A 22,601-nucleotide genomic window follows, 5' to 3' on the forward strand; every position below is an offset into this window, starting at 1 on the left:
GGTTCCCCTGCATCGGCAGGCGGACGCGCAACCACTGCGCCACCAGGGAAGCCCTTCATTCATTCTTAATTGTGTTCTTTTAGCAACTTTATGTAGGAACAGCTTTATAATCATTTCATTCTCCTTATATTTATGCAGATGAGAAAAGCAAGTTATAAGGAGGCTATGGGAGCCCTCTGTAATACATGTGACGTGATCATTATCTGTTTGGTGGTGGTGGAGCTATCAGTAAACTGTCATTATCCATAAATAGCAGATTCCCCATGCTGCAGGTCAACTCAGTTCAGTATAGAGCTCCCCCAGAGAAGGAATATAGACAGCAGCAAGTCTCTGTGGCTCCTTTTGGTGATTAGGTTGTAACCTACCTGCTGATTCAAGGAGGCGAATTGGTTCTTGTTGGGCCCTCCTGGTCATGGCATTCAGTTCAGTAAGGACTAGGTTTGAGAAGCCCAGTGTTTGAACTTGAAGTTTCCCCAGGAGGGGATCAGTTGTTCCTTTTGCTGGGTTTTCTTTGCACCTTACTTACTTTTATTATAGTTATTTACCTCATTCTGCTGAGAATTATGGTTAGGTGTTTCTAAGTGTCATTCCCTCTAGATTTGTTCTTTTGAGTGCCTTGTCTTTGTACCTTTCATAGTGATAGCAGAGTGCTTTTGTATAGCACACGTTTAAACTGTTAATCCTTACACGTAGAGGAATTTTAAATTCTACAAAATTATAGTTCCAACTGTTGCTACTTTTATAAGCCTTTTCAAAGAAGATAGGTATAAATAAGTAGCCAATTAGAAAAAAAAGTATGGATTATAACAAGCTCTCCCCCATCTAGTGATTTCAGAAGTCTGATTTTTTTTTTTAAAAACAGCTTTATTGAGATATAATTCACATACTATACAATTCATCCACTTAAAAAGTATATGATTCAGTAGTGTTTAATATATTCACAGAGTTGTGCAGCCATCACCACAAGCAATTTTGGAACATTTTCATTACCCCCCAAAGAAACCTGCATACATAACTGCATACATTAACTGTCATTCCCTTTTCCCCTTCAACTCAACCCTAGGCAGCCATTATTCTACTTTGTCTTCTATAGATTTTCATGTTCTGGACAATGGAATCATATAATATGTGGTCTTTCATGACTGTTTTTTCACTTAGTCTAATGTTTTCATGGTTCATCCATGTTACAGCATGTTTTATTCCTTTTTACTGCCTTTTAATTTATAATTAAATATTAAATATATTTAATTATATGTATATGTATTAACACACACACCACATTTTATTTATTCATTTGGGTTGTTTCCACTTTTTGGCTATTATAAATAATACAGCTATGAACATTTATATACAAGTTTTTGTATGGTTGTATGTTTCATTTCTCTTGAAATATACAGCTAGGATTGAAATTGCTGGGTTATATGGTAACTGTACGTTTAACCTTTTGAGGAACTACTAGACTGTTTTCCAACCAGTTGCATCATTTTACATATTCATCAGCAGTGTATGAAAGTTCCAATTTCTCCACATCCTCACCAACACTTGTTATTATCTGTCTCTTTGATTGTAATCATCCTAGTGGGTATGAAGTGGTATCTCATTGCGGTTTGATTTTCATTTCCGTGATGCCTAATGATATTGAATATCTTTTCATGTGCTTGTGGGCCATTTGTATATCTTCTTTGGAGAGATGTCTATTCAGATCCTTTGCCCATTTTTAATTTTAGTCACTTTTTTTTCTGTTAAGTTGCAAGGTTCTTTATGTGTTCTAGGTACAATTTTTTGTCAGGTATATCATTTGGCTCTTAACATTTAGGTCTTTGATCCATTTTGAGTTAATTTTTTCATATATGGTGTGAGATAGGGGAGCAACTGCATTCTTTTTTTTTTTTTTTGACTAGGATTTTTTTTTTTAACATCTTTTTTGGAGTATAACTGTTTTACAATGGTGTGTTAGTTTCTGCTTTACAACAAAGTGAATCAGTTATACATATGTTCCCATATTTCTTCCCTCTTGCGTCTCCCTCCCTCCCACCCTCCCTATCCCACCCCTCTAGGTGATCACAAAGCACAGAGCTGATCTCCCTGTGCTATGCGGCTGCTTCCCACTAGCTATCTATTTTACATTTGGTAGTGTATATATGTCCATGCCACTTCCCCTTTCCCCACAGTATTATCTATAACTTTTTTGTTAATTAAAAAATAAGTTTTTTTGAAACAATCTAAAACTTAAAGAAAAGTTGCAAGTACGATACAAAGAACTTGATTTCTTGAACCATTCAGAGTAGGTTGCTGACATGATAGTCCATGATGACCATGTTTATGTGTATTTCCCACCAATAAGAACATTCTCCAACGTAACCACAATACAACTATCAAAATCAGAAAGTTAACATTGATGCATTACTACCATCTCATCCTCAGATCCCATTCAGGTTTTGCCATTGTCCCAGTAATGTCTTTTATAACAAAAGGAGACAGTCCATACTCACACATTGTATTTAATTGTCATGATTCTCTAGTCTTCTTCAATCTGGAACAGTCCCTCAGTCTTTCTTGACTTTCACGACCTTAATATTTTTGAAGATTCCAAGCCAGTTTTGTTTTGTTTTTTTTAGAGAGAATTTTATTTTTTTTAAAAATAAATTTATTTATTTTATTTACTTATTTTTGGCTGTGTTGGGTCTTCGTTGCTGCGTGCGGGCTTTCTCTAGTTGCGGCTAGCGGGGGCTACTCTTTGTTGAGGTGCGTGGGCTTCTCATTGCGGTGGCTTCTCTTGTTGCGGAGCACAGGCTCTAGGTGTGTGGTGCACGGGCTTAGTTGCTCCGTGGCATGTGGGTTCTTCCTGGACCAGGGCTCGAACCATGTCCCCTGCATTGGCAGGCGGATTCTTAACCACTGCACCACCAGGGAAGCACCAAGCCAGTTATTTTGTAGAATGTCTTTCATTTGTGGTTTGTCTGATGATTTGTCTGTGGTTTGTCTGATTTCCTCATGATTAGATTCAGCTTATGCATATATGGCAGGTATTTGGCAGAAGTGATGTTGTGTCCTTCATGGTGCATCCTGTTGGGGGCCCGTGATCTCACCATTACTGTTGGTAGTAACCTTGATTACTTGATTAAGGTATATTTGCCAGGGTTCTCCACTATTATATTAGTCTTTTTCAACACTTTTGTGATTAATAAGCATTTGTGGGAAGGCCTTTGAAATTATATGTCTTCCTCCTCATTAATCTTTCAATTTTTTCATATTTATTTATATCTATGTGGACACATAGATTCCTATTTTGTTTAATGGCTTATATTCCCTTACTGTTGTTATTTGTATTGATGCTCCAGTTATCCCAGATTTGGTAGTGGGAGCCCCTTCAAGCTGGCTTCTTTGTTCTTTTGTCATGGCCCCTCATTCTTTGAGTACTTGGTTACTTTTTAGCACAACATAATGTTCCAGGTTCATTTGGTACTTGCTCTGCCCCACCTCAGCCATTTCTCCAAAGAGCTCTGGTTCCTTTTAGTGGAGAATGGCATTAGAAACCAGGATCTGTGTGCTAGGTGTGCATATTAGGATTTTGCTGATCCCAGGACCTCTCAGGGGACAGAGCTAGGGAATAGTTGTATTTTCTATAAGTACAGACATTTATATCTATCTATCTGTCTATCTGTTGAATTCCATGAGTTCACATCAATAGCTGCAATTGCAGTCCAAACCAGAGGGTTCATTCTATTTTTCTACCTTTCCATATTTGTAACTTCCTTTTTAGACTGTGAGAAACCCAGCTCCTATTATCTATAGTAGTTTTACTTATTTGATCCATTTCTCTGTATTCCCCAGTCTTTCATAGTTATTGCTACATTCTGCCTACTCCCTCCCATCCCCTGCCCAATTAGAAATTCTTTGCATCCTAATCTGGCTTTGCCCCACGGTGTTGGGATGCCCACCTCCTAGGACTGTGTCCTTGTTAGCTTGGTCTCCAATACTCTGTGCCACCCGGGCCCCAGGCCACTGCCCTTCTTCTTCACTCACCTTCAACACCCCACACCAAGTTGTCCTCTTGAGGATTCCCTCCTCACCCTGCTGGAGCTCTGAGATTCTTGTTGTGCAGCTGCCCTCAAACATGGACATAGTCTTCCCTCACCTGCTTTGGGCTCTGACACCAGCTCTTGACCATCATGACCAGCTCTCCCTTAATGGCTTTTGGACTGAATTGTTTGTGATGGGGCTTCATGTTGTCTTTTGAGAGAGAAGTTTTTTGGACATCTGTTTAGAATTAAAAGTTTATTTTTTTTCTAATTTAGAACTATTTTATTTGAAGAGATTTTCTTCTGTAGTTCTAAACACAAAACGAATGCTGTTTGACTGCTTGAGAGGCATCATTGTATTTAAATGCATCATGTGATATATTTACATTTTAAGCCACGCTTGAAATTGAAGACTCAATACAACCTTTTTTCAAAAAATAAATTTATTTATTTTTGGCTACATTAGGTCTTCATTCCTGCGCGTGGGCTTTCTCTAGTTGCAGTGAGCAGGGGCTACTCTTCATTATGGTGCGCGGGTTTCTCATTGTGGTGGCTTCTCTTGTTGCGGAGCATGGGCTCTAGGTGTGCGAGCTTCAGTTGTTGTGGTTCACAGGCTTAGTTGCTCCACAGCATGTGGGATCTTCCCGGACCAGGGCTCAAACCCATGTACCCTGCCATTGGCAGGCGGATTCTTAACCACTGCGCCACCAGGGAAGTCCCAATACAAACCTTTTTATTATTTTTTAAATTACTTAATTTATTGTGTGTGTGTGTACAAATATACATTTTTTTAGCCTTTATTTTTTTTAATTTTTGAATTTTATTTTATTTTTTTATACAGCAGGTTCTTATTAGTTATCCATTTTATACATATTAGTGTGTATATGTCAATCCTGATCTCCCAATTCATCACACCACCACCACCCCACCACTTTCCCCCCTTGGTGTCCATATGTTTGTTCTCTACATTTGTGTCTCTATTTCTGCCCTGCAAACTGGTTCATCTATACCATTTTTCTAGGTTCCACGTATATGCATTAATATACGATATTTGTTTTTCTCTTTCTGACTCACTTCACTCTATATGGCAGTCTCTAGATCCATCCATGTCTCTACAAATGACCCAATCTCGTTCCTTTTTATGGCTAATACAACCTTTTTAACAAAGAAAGTATTAGTTGTAACAAAACATAACTATTCATTCTACAGATTATCATTTTTCCTAATATGACCACTAAATGTAGAGCCCCATTAAGTTTTTTTTAGAAAAAATGACGCAATAATGCAAACTACATTTCCCTTCTCTTTACTAGTAATAAACTATGACATCCATTTGACAAAGCACTACCCAACCCTACCAAAGTCATTTCTGCAACCTTTGCAACTCAAAATTGACCATCTTTTACACTTAATCTGTCTCCTGTAAGGAATGGATGTAAATGGTTATGTCAAGTGCAGAAGTCAGTCTGTGTCAGTTGGTGTGTATTTTATATTGTGTTCTTAAGTTAACACCAGAAAATGAAAAATAAGTACTCTTATGTGAATGAAACATACCCTTTGATAGTTATCACAAAGGCAGAATCAACTGATTTTTAGTCAGGACTAGTGTCTCAGTGTCCATTTCTTTATTAATGCTTTTTATGGAAATGTATTAAAGGCATAGGTATAAATGCACATGTGAACAGCTTACTTCTCTCCCAATACCCACTTGCCTGGCCTTGCTCCTCCTTTTCATGGGATCAAGCTATGAGCCCTCAGCTACAGAGGCTGTGGTGCCTAGTCAGTATTTTTAAATAAAGCAGATCTCATATCATCCTTTTCTGAAAAATGAAGTACAGAGAAGACTATGGAAAGTAGTGAGAAAGAGCATACTGTGAAAAACAAAAAACCAAAACCATAGGATGTGATGTTCAAATTTAGAGAAGAGCTGGTTCATGATAATTGTCAGTAAATCATAAAGTAGGGGGCAGATTGGTCCAGGACTGGAGAGGCAGGAAGACCAGGGAGCCCCAGTGCGCCTGACAAAAGTGGGCATGCTCCAGATGGACAGTCTAATTACGACCATCACGGCAAACATTTTCACAAAGCTGTAAACTCTTCAAGGCCAGGGACGGTGGCTTACTCAAGTCTGTATCCCCACTTTTTAGCACTTTCTTGCAGATGATAGACATTTAATACGTATTTCTGGGAACCAGGGAACTGAGCTGCATCAGCTCACTGCTTTCAAAGCCACTTTGGGTGGTGTCTATTCGCGCAATTCATTCACTCCTCTGCCTGAGGCAGGGATGACAAACAAGACTTCATCTCACTCTGATAGACTGGTAATGGATGCCTGGAAGCATGAATGACACAGATTTTGAGGGGATTTCCTTGGCAGTCCGGTGGTTAAGACTCCACGCTTCCACTGCAGGCGGCAGGTTTCAATCACTGGTTGGGGAGCTAAGATCCCCGCAGGCCACGCGATGGGGCAAAAAAAAAAAACTGCATAAAGAAAAAATGACGTGGATTTTGAGACCGTTTCCTGGCATGGAGGAAAGGAGTGCCGCTCATTCACAATGCCACCTTGAAAGAATGGTGGCACAGACGTTCTCTATTCCCCACCCCTGGTCTAGGAGAAAGGAATCCAACGAAAAGTTAGTATTTTATAAGAAGGAAGAAAACGCAAATAGCTTGAATATTTCATTTTTTCAGGCAATTATTGGTAGAGTTCTAAAAGGATTCTTTCTTTGGCTAATGTTTAACATTTAACGTAAAATAACTCTTAATTTGATTTATAATTATTTGAATCTTAATGTACATTGGTTAATGAGCTGTGTTTGACTGAGGAAATTAGAAAACAAATAATAATTTACATCTACAAAATAATAATATTCATTTCCCTTCTAGCTCTTCCACCAAAGCCGCCTAAGCCAATGACTTCAGCCATTACAAATGGAATGAAGGACGGTTCTATTTCTCTTCAGGATGCAGAATGGTACTGGGGGGATATTTCAAGGTAACTAGAAGGGTACTATAATTGAATGAAGTTTAAAAAAATAATTTTGAGATTAAGAGTTAAAATAAAACATTTTTAATGCCCCACAAGTTGTCATTTAAAGATTGCCATTTAAAAAATTGTTTAGGAGAACCTTTCAAATTTTCTAAACGCTTTTCTTCCCACAAAAAAAGTGACAAGAAAATCTTTCAATTATGGCTGTGATTATTACTTTTAATACTGTATTGAGGATAGACTTCTGAATAAATGAAACCTATACATTTAGGATAGGTGCATGTGTTTTAGGATAAAAGATATTTATCTGTACTTAATTTTCCTTACTTTTCTGTTTCTAAGGCAATGGTTCCACAATCTCTGCATGCACAAGAATCATGGGGTAGGGTCCAGGAATCTGCATTTATAACCTCCCCAGGTGATTTTTATGCACCCTTCACACACCTCCTTTTGAGAAACAGGACTCTAGGATAGATTTGCTTTTTGGGTAAAATGTGGTTTTGGAAAGCTTTGAACTTACAGAAGGAAAAAATATATACGTATATATATTTTAAAATTTGAACATTGTATTTTCTTGTTTTTAAAAAGTCCTATCCATTTCTGCCAAGTCAGATTCCAGGTTGCTTCTGTATTGCTCAATATGCTTGTCCTTCTCTTTCTCTTGTCTGTTCTCTCCCATTACAAAGTAGCACTCATTTCTTTTTTTTTCCTTATCATTTTAACCATCTTTAAATATACAGTTCAGTGGCATAAAGTACATTCACATTATTGTTCAACCATCACCACCATCCATCTCTGGAACTCTCATCTTCCCAAAGTGGAGCTCTGTACCAATTAAACACTAACTCCCCTTTCCTCCTGTTCTCCCTAGCCCCTGGCAAGCACCATCCTGCCTTCTCTTTCTATGAATTTGACTATTCTAGGTACCTCATATAAGTGGAATCATATAACATTTGTCCTTTTGTGTTTGGCTTATTTCACTTAGCATAATGTCTTCAAGGTTCATCCATGTTGTAGCATGTGTCAGAATTTCCTTTTTAAGGCTGAATATTATTCCATTATATGTACATACCACATTTTTATTTATTCATTCATCTCGACATTTGGCTTTGGTGAATATTTGGATTGTTTACAGCTTTGGGCTATTGTGAATAATGTTGCTATGAACATTGGTGTATAAATGTTTGTTCAAGTTTCTGCTTTCAGTTCTTTGGGTGTATACCCAGAAGTGGAATTTCTGGGTCATATGGTAATTCCTTATTTAATTTTTTAAGGAAGACTTAATATATTTCATATTCAAATTGATCAGAAAATTTAAATTTTAGCAGTGTACAATAAAAGGATCTGTTATATTTAAATACTACTTAATTTATATTTTAAGACCATATGGTTCTATAATTCAAGGTTATTTTATGCCCTGCCATTTTCTTTGAGTCTTCTAGTGTTGTTCCTTAAAGTCCTAAACCAACTCTGCAGAAGGAATTTGTTATCAGTATAAATTCAAATTGGAGAATATTATATTAAAGGTTGTGAACTGAGTAAATTATCCCCACTCTGATCTGACCCAGCTGCCACTGTTGCTTAAACTTAATCTTCTTTCTAAACAGCTGTTGTTTTTTTCTGAAACTCTACAAGTTCATACCTGCCTAAGGAAGCCCTAAAGGCTTAATGGAAACACTATTCCCTACAGACAGTTGAAACCTGGAAGAGTTTAAAAATCAAATACCCTTCCTTAGATTGCATAACACCAAAAATCAAAACAGTAAGAAATATCTAGGGGAAGGAACTAAATGACCTCTGGCAGCCCCCATGATTCTATAACCTTAGACGTACCTACCTCCCAACTAGTCTTAGTGATAATATGTGAAAAGAACAACCAACACTTACATTTTTTTCATTTTTCCTATAATTCTGTTCTTCAGGGAGGAGGTAAATGACAAATTACGGGACATGCCAGATGGTACCTTCTTGGTCAGAGATGCCTCAACAAAAATGCAGGGAGATTACACTTTGACTTTGCGGTGAGTATTTTTCAGCATTTTGGCTAGGGTTCTACTAGGATTGTTTATTTCTGGGTATACAAAGATTCCCGTATTTTATTTAAATCTTTACATACAAATTTTTCATATTTTTATTTAATTTAGATACATAATTTTTAGTTTGGCTAACTGTCCTTTTTCTACACATTTAAATATTTAAATGTAATATTAAAAAGGCAACAGTTTTTATTTTTATGTAGCAATAAGACAAAATGGCTTAAAATCCCTAAATGTAATGAAGTAAGAAATATACTGTTGACCTTATGAGTGAAGGAGAGAAGTCATGGGCACAGCCTAAGGTTATTAATGATGTGCTGGGAATCCACCCCTCCAATAACTATTGTTTTCCTCAATACAGACTTCAGAGAGTAAAACTCAACATAATTTAGGCTGATGAGGATATGTAGAAGATAAAGCAATTCTCAGCCTATATCATGCCATCCATGTGGGCGTATTAGAATCTCATAACATGGATGTATCATTCTTTATATTTACAAAGATGGGATGTGTATATATATTTATAAAAAACCTTTTTTTATAGATATATTTTTAATTAATTGATTTTTGGCTGCATTGGATCTTCGTTGCTGTACACGGACTTTCTCTAGTTGTGGCGAGTGGGGGCTATTCTTCGTTGCCGTGCGCAGGCTTCTCATTGCGGTGGCTTCTCTTGTTGTGGAGCATCGGCTCTAGGCACATGGGCTTCAGTAGTTGTGGCTTGCGGCCTCTAGAGCGCAGTCTTAGTAGTTGTGACGCATGGGCTTTGTTGCTCTGTGACATGTGGGATCTTCCCGGACCAGGGCTCGAACCCGTGTCCCCTGCATTGGCAGGCGGCTTCTTAACCACTGCACCACCAGGGAAGCCCAGATGGGATGTATATTTAAATAGGTTAGGAATACTGTATTAGATATTTCCACATTTAGTTTTAACAATTAACATAGCCTAAGGGCAATAAAGTCTTGTGATTTTTTTTTTAAAAGGAATATCTAAAGAAAAGAATAATGATAACAATAGTGACAATAACAACTTCCTTGTACTAAGCATTTTACATTCAATATCTATTTATCAAAACAACCTTATGAGGTAGGTATTATTAATATTTCCATTTTATAGATGAAATAACTGAAGCTTAACTTGGTTAAGAAACTTGTCCTAAAGACAACTTAGCTTGTAAGTGGCAGAGGATGAGTTCAAATCCAGACTTATCTGTCTCTTTGCTGCCTTTCCAGCCTAGTATCTTTAGGAAAAATAATCCCATATTTTATGCTAGAAATTTGGGGTTTATATCAGTTTCTGGTAAAGACATTAATACCTTAGGACTTCAGTTGTGCTGAGGAATAATTAGTGTTCTACAGTGATTCATTCAACATAATTTTTTCCCATTCCAGTCAGGCTTCTGTCTCTTACTACTCTACACGGACAGCTAAACCAATGGCTACTTCTCTCTTACCTTACCTGACCTCTTAGCAGCATTAGTCATAGACACTTCTTCTTAGAAACAGTTTATTGTCTTGGCTGTTGTGACATCACTCTCTCCTAATTTTCTTCCTAACTCCTTTGCTCAATATCCCAGGGCTCAGAATTGGGCCTCCTTTTCTCCTCTGTATTCATTCTCCCAAGGTGAGCTTGTCCTCTCCCATGGCTTTAATATACAGCTTTGTGGTGATGATTCATAAACCTTATCTCCAGCTCTGACCTCCTGAATTCCAGATGCATATATCCAGTTGCTACTTAGGTAACTAGAGAACATACTAATTTTAATATAGTCAAAGCAGAATTCTTGATCTCTAATGCATCTCCTCTACCCAGACTGTTTCTCTTCTAGTCTTTCCTTTTTTCAGAAGCAGAACCACCATCTCTACAGTTACTAGAGCCACAAATCTTTTTTTCCTCCCTTTCCCTCGGCCTCACATCCAATCCATCATTAAACAAGTCCTGCCAACTCTACCTCCAAATCTATATCCATAATCTCTTCACACTTCTCTACCATCCAAGTCTAAGCCACCATCTTCTTGCTTATATTTCATAGTTACCTCCTAACAGATTTGGATATGTAGAAAGTTGGGAGAGGAGGTTTGCAGGATTAGGTAACAATAGGAGCAAAGATATGAAGGTGAGGAACCATAGAGTCCTGTTCTGTGAGATGCAATCCCATTTGGCTAGAGGGTAACATTTGAAAAGAGGAAAAAGCAGTAGGGGATAGAAGGTTGGAAAAGGGTCATGTTGAAGAGGGCCTTGAATTCTAAAATTTGGAGTTTGTGTTTATTATCATAGGGAGGCGGGGGAACCATTTCATTTTTTAAATAGGGAAGTTATATGATCAGACCATATTTGAATAGAAAAAAATAAAAGAAGATAGAGACTAGTAAAGAGTTAGAAGGCTATTATTAATTAGAGGGAATGATCATCCAGAATTAGATTTATTCTTTAATCATTTAATATTACTGAGTGCCCACATTGTTCTAGGAAAAGAAAATGATGGACAAGCCAGACATGGTCTCTTGTCTATAGTGTTTATATTTGGGAAGGGGTATTAGTGGGGGGAGAGGGAGACAAAATAAACACATAAAAAAGAAATGAGGGAGTTCCCTGGCAGTCCAGTGGTTAGGACTTGGCGTGGCCCTGGTTGGGGAACTAAGATCCCACAAGCTGCGAGGCATAGCCAAAAAAGAAATGAGACTGAATCACTTTGTTGTACATCTGAAACTAACACAATATTGTAAATCAACTTAGTTCAATAAAAAAAAAAGACAAGATAATTTCACAGTGTATGAAGTGCTATATAGGGAATACATAAGGTTATCTGATAACAGAATATGAGGAAAGGGAATTTCACATAGTTTTCAGGAGGGCCTCTCTGAGGATATGACTTTGGAAAACTGAAGGGTTAGAAAGAGCCAGCCAGAAAAGTGTTCCAGGGAGAGGGAACAGAAAATGCAAAGACGCTGATTTTGGAAATATTTGGTGGATCCAATGAATGCAGAGACTGCTGTGCCTGGCTTCCAGTGTGAACCACAGAGTGGTAGGCTTCCAGTGTGAACCACAGAGTGGTAGTGAAAGTGAGAAAGAGCCCAATGCAGAGAGCCTGATGAGCCATGGTAGGGAATTTGAACTTTATTTCTAAGTGCAAAAAAAATTAATAAAAGGTTTTAAGCAGGAAAATGACATGATTTAAAGATTAAATAAACTATTACCTAGGATGGTGGCTCTAGGAATGGAGTTGAGGAATCAAAGTAAGAGGCAATGTGGAGCTAAGAGCTAAAAGAATTTGATAATAGAAAAGGTATGAGGTTGAGGAGGAGTTATAAGTGACTGTGGTTTGACCCTGCGGGGCTTAGAATGAATGTGCCATTTATAGAAATAGAGCCAGGAGCAGTTGATTTTTAGCTGCTTCAGAACTTCCAGGTAAAAATATATCTAGAATATGGCTAGAAATTTAGGTTTAATGCTTAGGAGACAGTGTAGGGCCAGAAGAAGATTCAGGTACCATCTATATAGAATAATTGGAATTTTAAAGAAAGAGTTTATTTTGGAAAAAATGGGTAGAGGCTGAAGGCAAATTTTTTAAGGGAATAACTGTGTTTAGCAGCAGGATGGAGGCAGAGAAAGAGCAGTTTAAGAGGTTGAGAGAAAAGAGTAATGTCCTAGAGGTCATGGGAGTATGAAATATTAAGAAGGAAGTGGGGATGGAGGGAAGGAAGGGAGTAGGGAAATTTCAGTCACTGCAAAGAATCTGAGCCTGGGATAGAGGAAGTGAGCAGAGTCTGAATTTGGTAAAAGTCATTGGTGACCCTCAAATGAGAGGAATGAGAGTGAAGTCAGACTGCAGAGAGTAGGTGATGAGAAAGTAGAGTTTTTTCAATTCAGTAACCATTTAAAAAAATCAGCAAATAGTATTTATTGTAGAAAATCTGGATAGTTAACAAATCTTTAGGAATCTGATATATGCCAGGCATTGGGCCAGGTGCTAGGATATAAGAAGGAATAGCATGATTCTTCTGTTCAAGAAGATTACAGTGAGGGAGAGGCATAATTTAAAATCCACCATTCCACAATTCCTTCATGTCTTTACTTCCCTCCTTCTCTGTTTAGAGTCCACGGTCCACTATTAAAATTACCCTTGTGAATATATCCTCTCTCCAAACTTGCTCCTCTCTCCCTTCATAGTAGTCGTCTAACTGTATTCCAACACTTGTTAAATTCAACTCTCCATCTATTTTTTGCTTATACCTAGAGAAAAATACATCATGCTGATTGGTCTCACATTAACTTTGTGACTGCTAATCTTAAGTGGGCATTTAGTACTTCCCAGCTGAATTTGCATTTCCGCAATCCATTTGCTCTCTCACTTTTCCTAGATGATAATTTCACATATTCTTTTTTTTCTCTTCAGATCAACAACCCACCTCTTTCCCTTTTAACAAGCTGCTTCCTGTTTCTCTGAGGACATGGAAGCAGTTAGAAGACATAATTCCATCATGCTCCTGTTGCTATAGCTGTCAACATGAATGTGAATACTCTGCCTTTTTCCTGTTCCATTCATGTCCTTGTCCAAGATCCCCTTGTGGACTGGATCCCATCCCATCCCTCTAACCTACTCAAGGACATCACCCTAGGAATTATCTTGTCCTTTCTTTTGTATCAACAGTTTTTGTCTCTCTACTGAGCCGTTCCCATCAGTATATAAATATGCTATACTGTCTCTCACTTAGAAATAGTAAATGAGGAATACTCCCTTGACTCTCTTTCTCTTTCTAGCTATTTCCCTATTTCTCTGCTCCCATTTACAGCAGTATTCCTCAAGACAGTTCTCTATAGGCATTTCTTCTGTCTCTTCTTTCATTCTCTTTAATCCCTTCCAGTCAGGCTTCCATCCTTACCATTCCACTGAAACCATTTTGTCAAGATCACTTAGTGATTCTCTACTTTGCCAAGCCCCAGGATCATTTACCCAGTTGATTATTTCCTCTTTGTTGAAATGCTTTTTTTTTAATTGTTTTTTTGGATACCATTTACTTCATTAATTCCCCTCTCTTGGTTTCCTTTGTCATTTCCCTGACCACTAAACATTGGTGTACCCCAGGACTTAGACCTTGGACCTTTTCTCTTACTCAACTATGTTCATCTTCAAATAACATCTATAGGCTGACAATTCCTGATTTTATACATCTATCCCTGAACTTTAGATTCTTCACATAGGCTGCAGGATCCTCTGCTCTTGGATGTTCACTAGGCATCTCAAATGTAACATGTCTAAAACCAAAATGTTTTTTCCTCTTTAAACATGTTCCTTTTATATATCCTTCTTCACTCCAATAAGTGACAATTCTGTTCTGACTACTTAAGATGAAAACCTTGAAATCATCTTTACCTTGTCTCTTTCTCTCATATCCATATCCAGGCCACAGCATATCCTGTCAGCTCTCTCTTCAACATATATGCAGAATCCCACCATTTCTCAGTGTCTCCACTGCTACTACCCTTGTCCAGGACACCATCATGTCTTGCCTAGAATATCTTTCCACTCTACCCCTTCCCACTTTGAATGGTTTCATCTCAACCTAGAAGCTAGAATGAGCCTTTTAAAACACAAAATAGATATCATTCTGCTCAGACCCTCTTGTGTTCCCCTATCTTACTCAGCAAAATCCAAAGCCATTATGATGACCCATAAGCTATTAAATGATCTAAGCTCCTTTTATATCTATTACTTTGTCTCCCACTACTCTCCTTTTTGCTCATTCAGCCCCAGCATCACTGGCCTCATTGCTGTGCCTGGACCATGCCAAGCTTGCTTCTACCTCAGGGGCTTTGCACTTGCCATTCCCTCTGTCTGGAAAACTCCCCCAGATATCTGCTGTGCTAGCTCCCTCACTTCATTTAGGATTCTGCTAAATGTCACCTGAACAGAGTGGTTTTCGTTGTGTAACATGTATAAAATAGCTATCTCTCCACCCCCAGAATGATCTATTCCCTTTACTCTGCCTTATTTTTTTTCCAAAGGACTTAATACCAGTTGATAGATCTAGTTGTTTATTTTATATGTTCTATCTTAATGAAAAATTCTTTATCCTCTTTATAAAGATGGAGATACATTCCTCATGCTCCTAAACTGGAAGTTCTGTGAGAGCATGTACTATATCTGGCCTGCTTATCATTATGTCCACTGTGCCTCATACAGTTCCTGGCACATAGTAGATGTTCAATAAGTTTTTTTGAATGAATGAGTGCTTTTTAGCTTTTCTCTAGCAGAAAGACCAGCTTGCATTTATTGTGGGTATATGTGTGGGTATATACACCTATAGAAACTGAGTATGATTAGGTGGTCCTTCTAATGTACATTTTACAGGAATAGTTCTTCATCCATCTAAATACTGACCTTCTGAGCATTAAATTTAAATCAATCCACAGATTTAAACCAATTGTGTTTGACCTTTCACAAATCCCAGTGGTTCATTTATCATGTGTAATGGCATGGCATAAAGAGATACAGAAGCATATTTTTTCTCCATTAAGTCTGCATTCTGCTATAAGAACATTTGAGTGGGAATGGTGCAGTATTTTGCTATGATATAATGAATAAATCTGCTCTGGTTTTAGATTATACCTTATGGGACTTGTAAAACATTGCCATTTTAAGCTTTGGTTATAAATTATCTTTTAAGGGACCATTGGATATGGCTCAGTAAGCAAAAGTGGTCTAAACTATTCAAGCATCAGATTACATCCATCTAATATAAATGACTCTTCAAAAGCTGTACTTTGTAAAACAGTTTAATGACAGTTGAATCATTTACATATTGTGATAGCCTAAATAGTCATTTCCAAGAATTATAAGCAAATATAAAAGAAAAAATAATGTAAGGTGCTAGATTAATTACTCAGTTATAAATCATTCAAGGAGCTTAATTATGTTTGTGCATTAACAATAAAACCTTGAGTGCTGTGTTGGTGTATGTGTGACAAATGGTTATCATCCCCCTTCATGTAGAGATTGCTTCTGCTTCCCTCCACAGACACACAACCACGTATCTTTAGATCCCAAAGAGATTGTCCCTGTTCTTCCTGATACAGAACTTAAATTAAAAAATTCATTCAGAAAATAAACAAAAGATACAATTTACTTGTGTTTTTGTGTGTGTGTGATTATTTTTGCTAAATTTGTTGATACTGGAAGCTGTGTAAGTATGCTGACCTTTAGTAACCAAGATATTTTATAGACAAAAGAAACAGTTGTAAAAAAAATGTGATATTATGTATACTTCTACACACATAACATGTGCCTTTTTACCCATTCCAGTTTCATTAACATAGTAAAAACTTGTTTATAATGTGACACCAAGCTTTCATATCTCCATGTGAAAGTAGTACTTCAATAGAATTTTTTGGGAAAAAAATCTACAGTTGTTGTCTTGTTGTTCACAGGAAGGGAGGCAATAATAAGCTAATAAAGATCTATCATCGAGATGGTAAATATGGCTTTTCTGATCCTCTGACATTTAATTCTGTGGTGGAGCTCATTAGCCACTATCATCATGAATCTCTTGCTCAGTACAATCCCAAACTTGATGTGAAGCTGATGTACCCAGTGTCCAGATACCAACAGGTATGATTACACAATTTTTTTTTTGGCTGTGCTACACAGCATGCAGGATCTTAGTTCCCCCACCAGGGATCGAACCCGTGCCCCCTTCAGTGGAAGTGTGAAGTCTTAACCACTGGACCGCCAGGGAAGTCCCATGATTACACAAGCTCTTGATAGCTAATCGGCAAGTCATTATTTAACAACATCATTTGATTCTAACTTACCAGGCTTATCAGTTAGAAAAAAAAAAAGAAATTTAGACGTTTAAAATTTCCTACTTAAGATTTAAGATATTTTTAGAACTTATTTTGTGGCTACTATTCCTTAATAGCTTGTTGCATGTGTTTATTAACTTTATATAAAAATACTTCTGTTTATGTTTCCTATTTATTTCTTTTGTTTACCTGTATAGGATCAGTTGGTGAAAGAAGATAACATAGATGCAGTAGGTAAAAAACTGCAAGAGTATCACTCTCAGTATCAGGAAAAGAGTAAAGAGTATGACAGGCTATATGAAGAATATACCAGAACATCCCAGGTTAGTATATTTTTGTTGTTTAGGCCAATAAGTATGCAATAAGTATTATATAGGATTTTCTATAATTTTATAATTTTCTGTAATTCACCTGACAATCTTTAGTTGTCTTAATATCTTTTTTAATTAAAAAATTTTTTAATTTATTTTTATTTTTTATTGACATATAGTTGATTTACATATATAGATTCTTAAATATATATATTTATATATATAAATTATTTTTCAGATTCTTTTCCATTATAGGTTAAGATATTAAATATAGTTCCCTGTGCTATACAGTAGGACCTTGTTGTTTAAGCTGTCTTAATATCTTTTTGTTTTTAATTGAAGTATCTTTGATTTACAATGTTGTGTTAGTTTCTGGTGTACAGCAAAGTGATTGAGTTATACATATGTATACATTTTCTTTTTCATATTAATATCTTAATATCAAATAAACTAGTTTGAATAATACCAACTTATTATTGAATAACTTTTCAATAGGGTATAAACACTGTGCTCCTATACATCTTTATTCCTCCCCCTTTATATTGTTACTGCCACTGATTACATTTTTATACATTGCCAATTAGCATAGATTTATAATTATTGTTTTATGCATTTGTCCTTTAAATCATATAGGCTTTTATATTTACTTATCCAGTTACCTTTACCAGTATTCTTTATTTCTTCATGTAGGTTTTTTTTTTTTTTTTTTTTAATATTTATCTGGCTGCACCAGGTCTTAGTTGCGGCACGCGGGATCTTCATTGCCGCATGTGGGATCTTAGTTGCAGCACATTGGATCTAGTTCCCTGACCAGGGATCAAACCCGGGCTCCCTGCACTGGGAACTCAGAGTCTTAGCCACTGGACCATCAGGGAAGTTCCTCTTCATGTAGTTTTGAGTTACTGTCTAGTGTCCTTTCATTTCACCCTGAAGGAGTCTCTTGAGCATTTCTTGTAGGGCAGGTCTAGTGGAAACAAACTCCTCAACTTTTGTTTATCTGGGCATATCTTAATTTCTCCTCCTTCATTCTTGAAGGACAGTACTGCTGGTTATAGAATTTTTGGTTGATAGGTTTTTTTTTTTCTTTCAGGGCTTTAAATATGCCTACCTGCTGCCTTCTGGCCTCTATGTTTCAGATGAGAAATCAGCTATTAATTTTATTGGGGGTCATTTGTATATGACAGGTTGCTTCTCTCTTGCTGCTTTCAAAATTCTCTCTTTGTGTTTTGACAATTTGACTATAATGTGAAATACTTGTTTTTTTATATCTTTGTCTATAGTCTATAGTTAACTGTGAAGGGTATTCCAGTATTACTATGCTTCATGGTACCTTGTTTTGACCCTAGAATTAATGTTCTTGATTTCTCAGCCCTAAAACCCTTGATCTTATTTCTAAGCTCGTGTCTGTGGTGGGCAGTGTAAAGGTAGAGACTGTACCAGGAACCTCAGGACTGGAGGAGTTTATTAGGGGATATTGGCCTGTGAGGATTATAGGTTAGGTATGAGATATAGTGCTGATTGGGGAAAGGTGTGGGATTACAGTGGCCAGAATTGCCGTAATGGTCCATTTTTCTGTGTGAGATGTTTGATTTCATTTTATTTTCAGGTTTTCTTTTATTAGTTAATTAGTTATTCAGAATGATTTTAATAACTTTTTTTCCCTTTCTGATACTTGTGTCTGTGATGTGCCTGTGTGTGTATGCTTTTTTTACACTGCAGATTTCAGCTTTTCTGTATTCCTTTACCTTTTCTAGGTGCATTATCTGTGATGAGGCTAGTGTTTGAGTTAGAATGGGGAAAAAGTTACTGAGGAATCAACATACGTGGTCAACATTAGGGGATGGTGAAATTATCATACATATAATAGAAGGTTATACAGCTATTAGAATAGTTTTCAGAAATTATTTTAAAACTTCTTGATTTTTAAAAAGTGAAAAAGTTATATAAATATGTTAATTTCAATATAAATGTTGCTGAATTCTATGAATTATATCACACAAAGTAAAAGTCCCCATTCCCCAGAGGCAACTGCTGTTATTAAGTGCTTCTTAGGAATTCCTGATGACCTGAGAAATGCTAATGATGTAGTTTCAGGTAAAGGAGACAGCATTTAAAGAATTGTGTGTACATGATTTCAGCTTTGGGTATACCTACTCACCTGAAGGGAGAAGACTTTATAAAAATATGCTGGGATGTTTTGGGGATAGAATTAGAGAGATTTGGGGAAAATACAGTTAAAATAGAAAGAAGGAAATAATAAAAATAATAATATGCATGTAGTATTCTATAACAAAAATGGCATTTCTTCTTTTTAAAACGAAATGAACACTACCAAATGTAAAATAGATAGCTAGTGGGAAGCAGCCACATAGCACTCAGTGCTTTGTGACCACCTACAGGGGTGGGATAGGGAGGGTGGGAGGGAGGCTCAAGAGGGAAGAGATATGGGGACATATGTATATGTATAACTGATTCACTTTGTTATAAAGCAGAAACTAACACACCATTGTAAAGCAATTATACTCCAATAAAGATGTTAAAACAAAACAAAAAAAAAAACAAAAATGAAATGAAATTATTCTATAACCATCAAAAAGAATAAGGCAGTCTACTGATTTTGAGTGGTTTCTAAGACATATTAAGTAACAAAAAGAAGTGAGGTACAGAAAAATACATGTGGTAGAGAGAAGCCCGTGCGCTGCAACGGAAGATCCCACATGCTTCAGTAAAGATTCCACTGGCAACTAAGACCCGATGCAGCCAAATTAATTAATTAATTAATTATTTTAAAAAAGAAAAATATGTGTGGTATACTGTCATTTATGGTTAAAAAAAGAATTTGGAAGGTGTTATATATTTATATGTACTCAGAATATCTCTGGTCAAAAACTGATATACTTTCTGGGGAAGATAATTAAGGCAGTGAGGGTGCAGGAGTAGGGAACTTAATCTTTACTATTCTTTTGTATTGTTTGATTTATTTTTTTCTCTGTGCGTGTATTACCTTTTTAAAAAATATAAAATGAACTGAATTGGAATTTAGGAGATTTATTTTCTAATCCTGGTTATGTTAAAAACTAGTGATGTCCCGTGAGAGACATCACTTGTCCATGCTTCAAGTTCCCATCTATAAGATGCAGGTACTGGCAACTACAGCTATATTTGAGTGTGAGTGTGTGTTAGAGAGAGAGAGAGAGAGAGAGAGAGAGAGAGAGGGAGAATCAGGTATAAAAGGTTAGCACAACCATCCAAAAACATTTATCGAATACCTAGTCTAGGTATGAAACTATATTTGACTCTAGAAATACAGAGGGAGAGATGAGGCCCTATTTTGTAAAAGTGCAAAGTACTGACAATATTTGTTAAATATAATGTGCATTAGTCAAAATAGCATACTTTAATCCCTTTCCTCTGCATCAAATAAAACAGTGATGGGTTACTGTAATTGTGTGTGTATATTTATTTAAAGGGCAACGTATAACACTGTGTTTAATCTCACAAAAACATTGAGTAAAAGATTCAAAAGAATATATATATAATATGAGTGTATTCTGTAAGGTACAAAACCAAGCAAATGTTAACTTTTTAATTTTGGCTGTGAGCATAAAGTGGTAAAACCATAAAGAATAACAAGGAAGTGATCATCATAAAGGGCAGGATAATGTTATCACCAAGGCAGGGAAGGTGGAGTGGCAAAAGGCAGGGAGTTGTGATCCAGAAAGCATACACAGGGAATTTCTGGGGTGCTGGTAGTGGATGTTCATTTTATAACTTGTTAAGCTATGTATTTTTTATGTACTTTACTGTTATGTTATATCTCATGCTAAAAAATGATAAACATTAAAAGCCAATGGCTGTATGCAAAAACAATGTGAATATTTCTATACATCAGAGGCGGAAGAGGAACCCATAATAAATAATCATAAATGGAACTTTTGGATCTGGAAATAAGCAGAGACAGCTGAGAGCTTGACCTCCCTGGTAGTTTCTTCTCAGTCTTCTTTGCTGATTTCTCCTCTTTGACCATGGTTCTGTTCTCCTTTCTAGATAGTCATTCACTTTCTGGTGTGATCTCAAAGTCTCATAGAGCCTTTACATACCACCTATATGTCAGTAACTCCCAAACTTCTATCTCTGGTTCTTCTGACTTCTTTTAACTCTAGACTCATATATTCAACTGCCTATTCAACAGCCCCACTTGGATGTTTAAGTAGATATCTCAAGCTTAATATATCCAAAATTGAACTCTGATATTCCACGTCAAGGCTGTTCTACCCTTTGCTTTTCCCCATCTCTGTTGAGAGTTATAATATTCTTCTTACTCAGGTCAAAAGCCCTGAAGTCTCTTTCTTTTACATGTTGCGTCCAGTCCATCAGGCATTCCTGTTGACTTTACCTTTAGAATATACCCAGAATCCTACTCCTTCTCACCACATCCATTGCTAATACCTTGATCTAAGCCTCTGTCAGTCATTTATCACAGAAACCTCCCAACTGGTCTTCTTGCCCTTATCTATATTCCCCTTGCCCTGGTCAGTTCTCAACATAGCAGCTAGGTGATACTTGTAAAACATAGGTAAGATCATAGCACTCCTTTGTTTGAGACCCACCTCTGGTTCCACGTTTTACATAGAGTGAAAGCCAGAGTTCTCTCTACAATGCCAGTATGATCTGTGTCCCTCTTCCTCTCTGACCTCATTTCTTATAACTCTCTTCCCCACTGTACTCCAGCCACACTAGCCTCCTTGTGGCTCCGCGAATATACTAGACCTGCTGCCTATCTTTGAGTCTTTGCACCAGCCATTTCCTTGCCTGAAACACTTTCCCCCGAGATAGGCATCTGGCCAACCACCTCACCTCCTTCAAGGCTTTGCTCAAATGTTGTCATCTCAGCGAGGCTCACTTGACAACTTTATTTGAAATTCCAGCTCACATTTCACTTCTCCTTTCCCACTCTATTTTTCTTTTTCCGTAATACTTCTTACCTTCTAACAAACTATGTAATTTATTTACTTGTTCTATTATTTATTGTCTGTATAACCCCCTAAACTATAAGTTCCAGGAGGGCAGAAATCTTTAAGTTTGTTTACTAACATATCCCAAATGCTTCAAATAATGCCTGGCATATAGTTGGTGTTCAGTTATTTGTTGAATGAATTTATGCAAGATAATGAACCAAAGCACTCCACAAGGGTCAAGGGTGTGAAGTCAGACTCATGGTATGGATTGGAATCTTGGGGAGAGCTAACCCTCCTGTGAATGGAGGCTAGAAAAAATGGCCACTATTGGGCTTCTCTGGTGGCGCAGTGGTTGAGGGTCCGCCTGCCGATGCGGGGGACACAGGTTCGTGCCCCGGTCTGGGGGGATCCCACAGGCCGCAGAGCGGCTGGGCCCGTGAGCCATGGCCGCTGAGCCTGTGCGTCCGGAGCCTGTGCTCCGC

At 37.1% G+C, this 22,601-nt stretch overlaps 1 protein-coding gene across 1 annotated transcript in view; it reads left to right on the top strand.

Moving 5' to 3' along the window:
• PIK3R3 (phosphoinositide-3-kinase regulatory subunit 3) overlaps positions 1-22,601 on the top strand; it is an 87,777-nt gene that overhangs the window by 44,819 nt on the left and 20,357 nt on the right. Inside the window, exons 2-5 of the mRNA XM_007130499.4 lie at positions 6,909-7,017; positions 8,934-9,032; positions 16,476-16,656; positions 17,048-17,173. Of these exons, the coding sequence (XP_007130561.2) occupies positions 6,909-7,017; positions 8,934-9,032; positions 16,476-16,656; positions 17,048-17,173 (515 nt within the window). The remainder of the gene's footprint in view (positions 1-6,908; positions 7,018-8,933; positions 9,033-16,475; positions 16,657-17,047; positions 17,174-22,601) is intronic.

Source organism: Physeter macrocephalus, chromosome 4, assembly GCF_002837175.3.
Source record: "Physeter macrocephalus isolate SW-GA chromosome 4, ASM283717v5, whole genome shotgun sequence".
NCBI classification, from domain to species: domain Eukaryota; kingdom Metazoa; phylum Chordata; class Mammalia; order Artiodactyla; family Physeteridae; genus Physeter; species Physeter macrocephalus.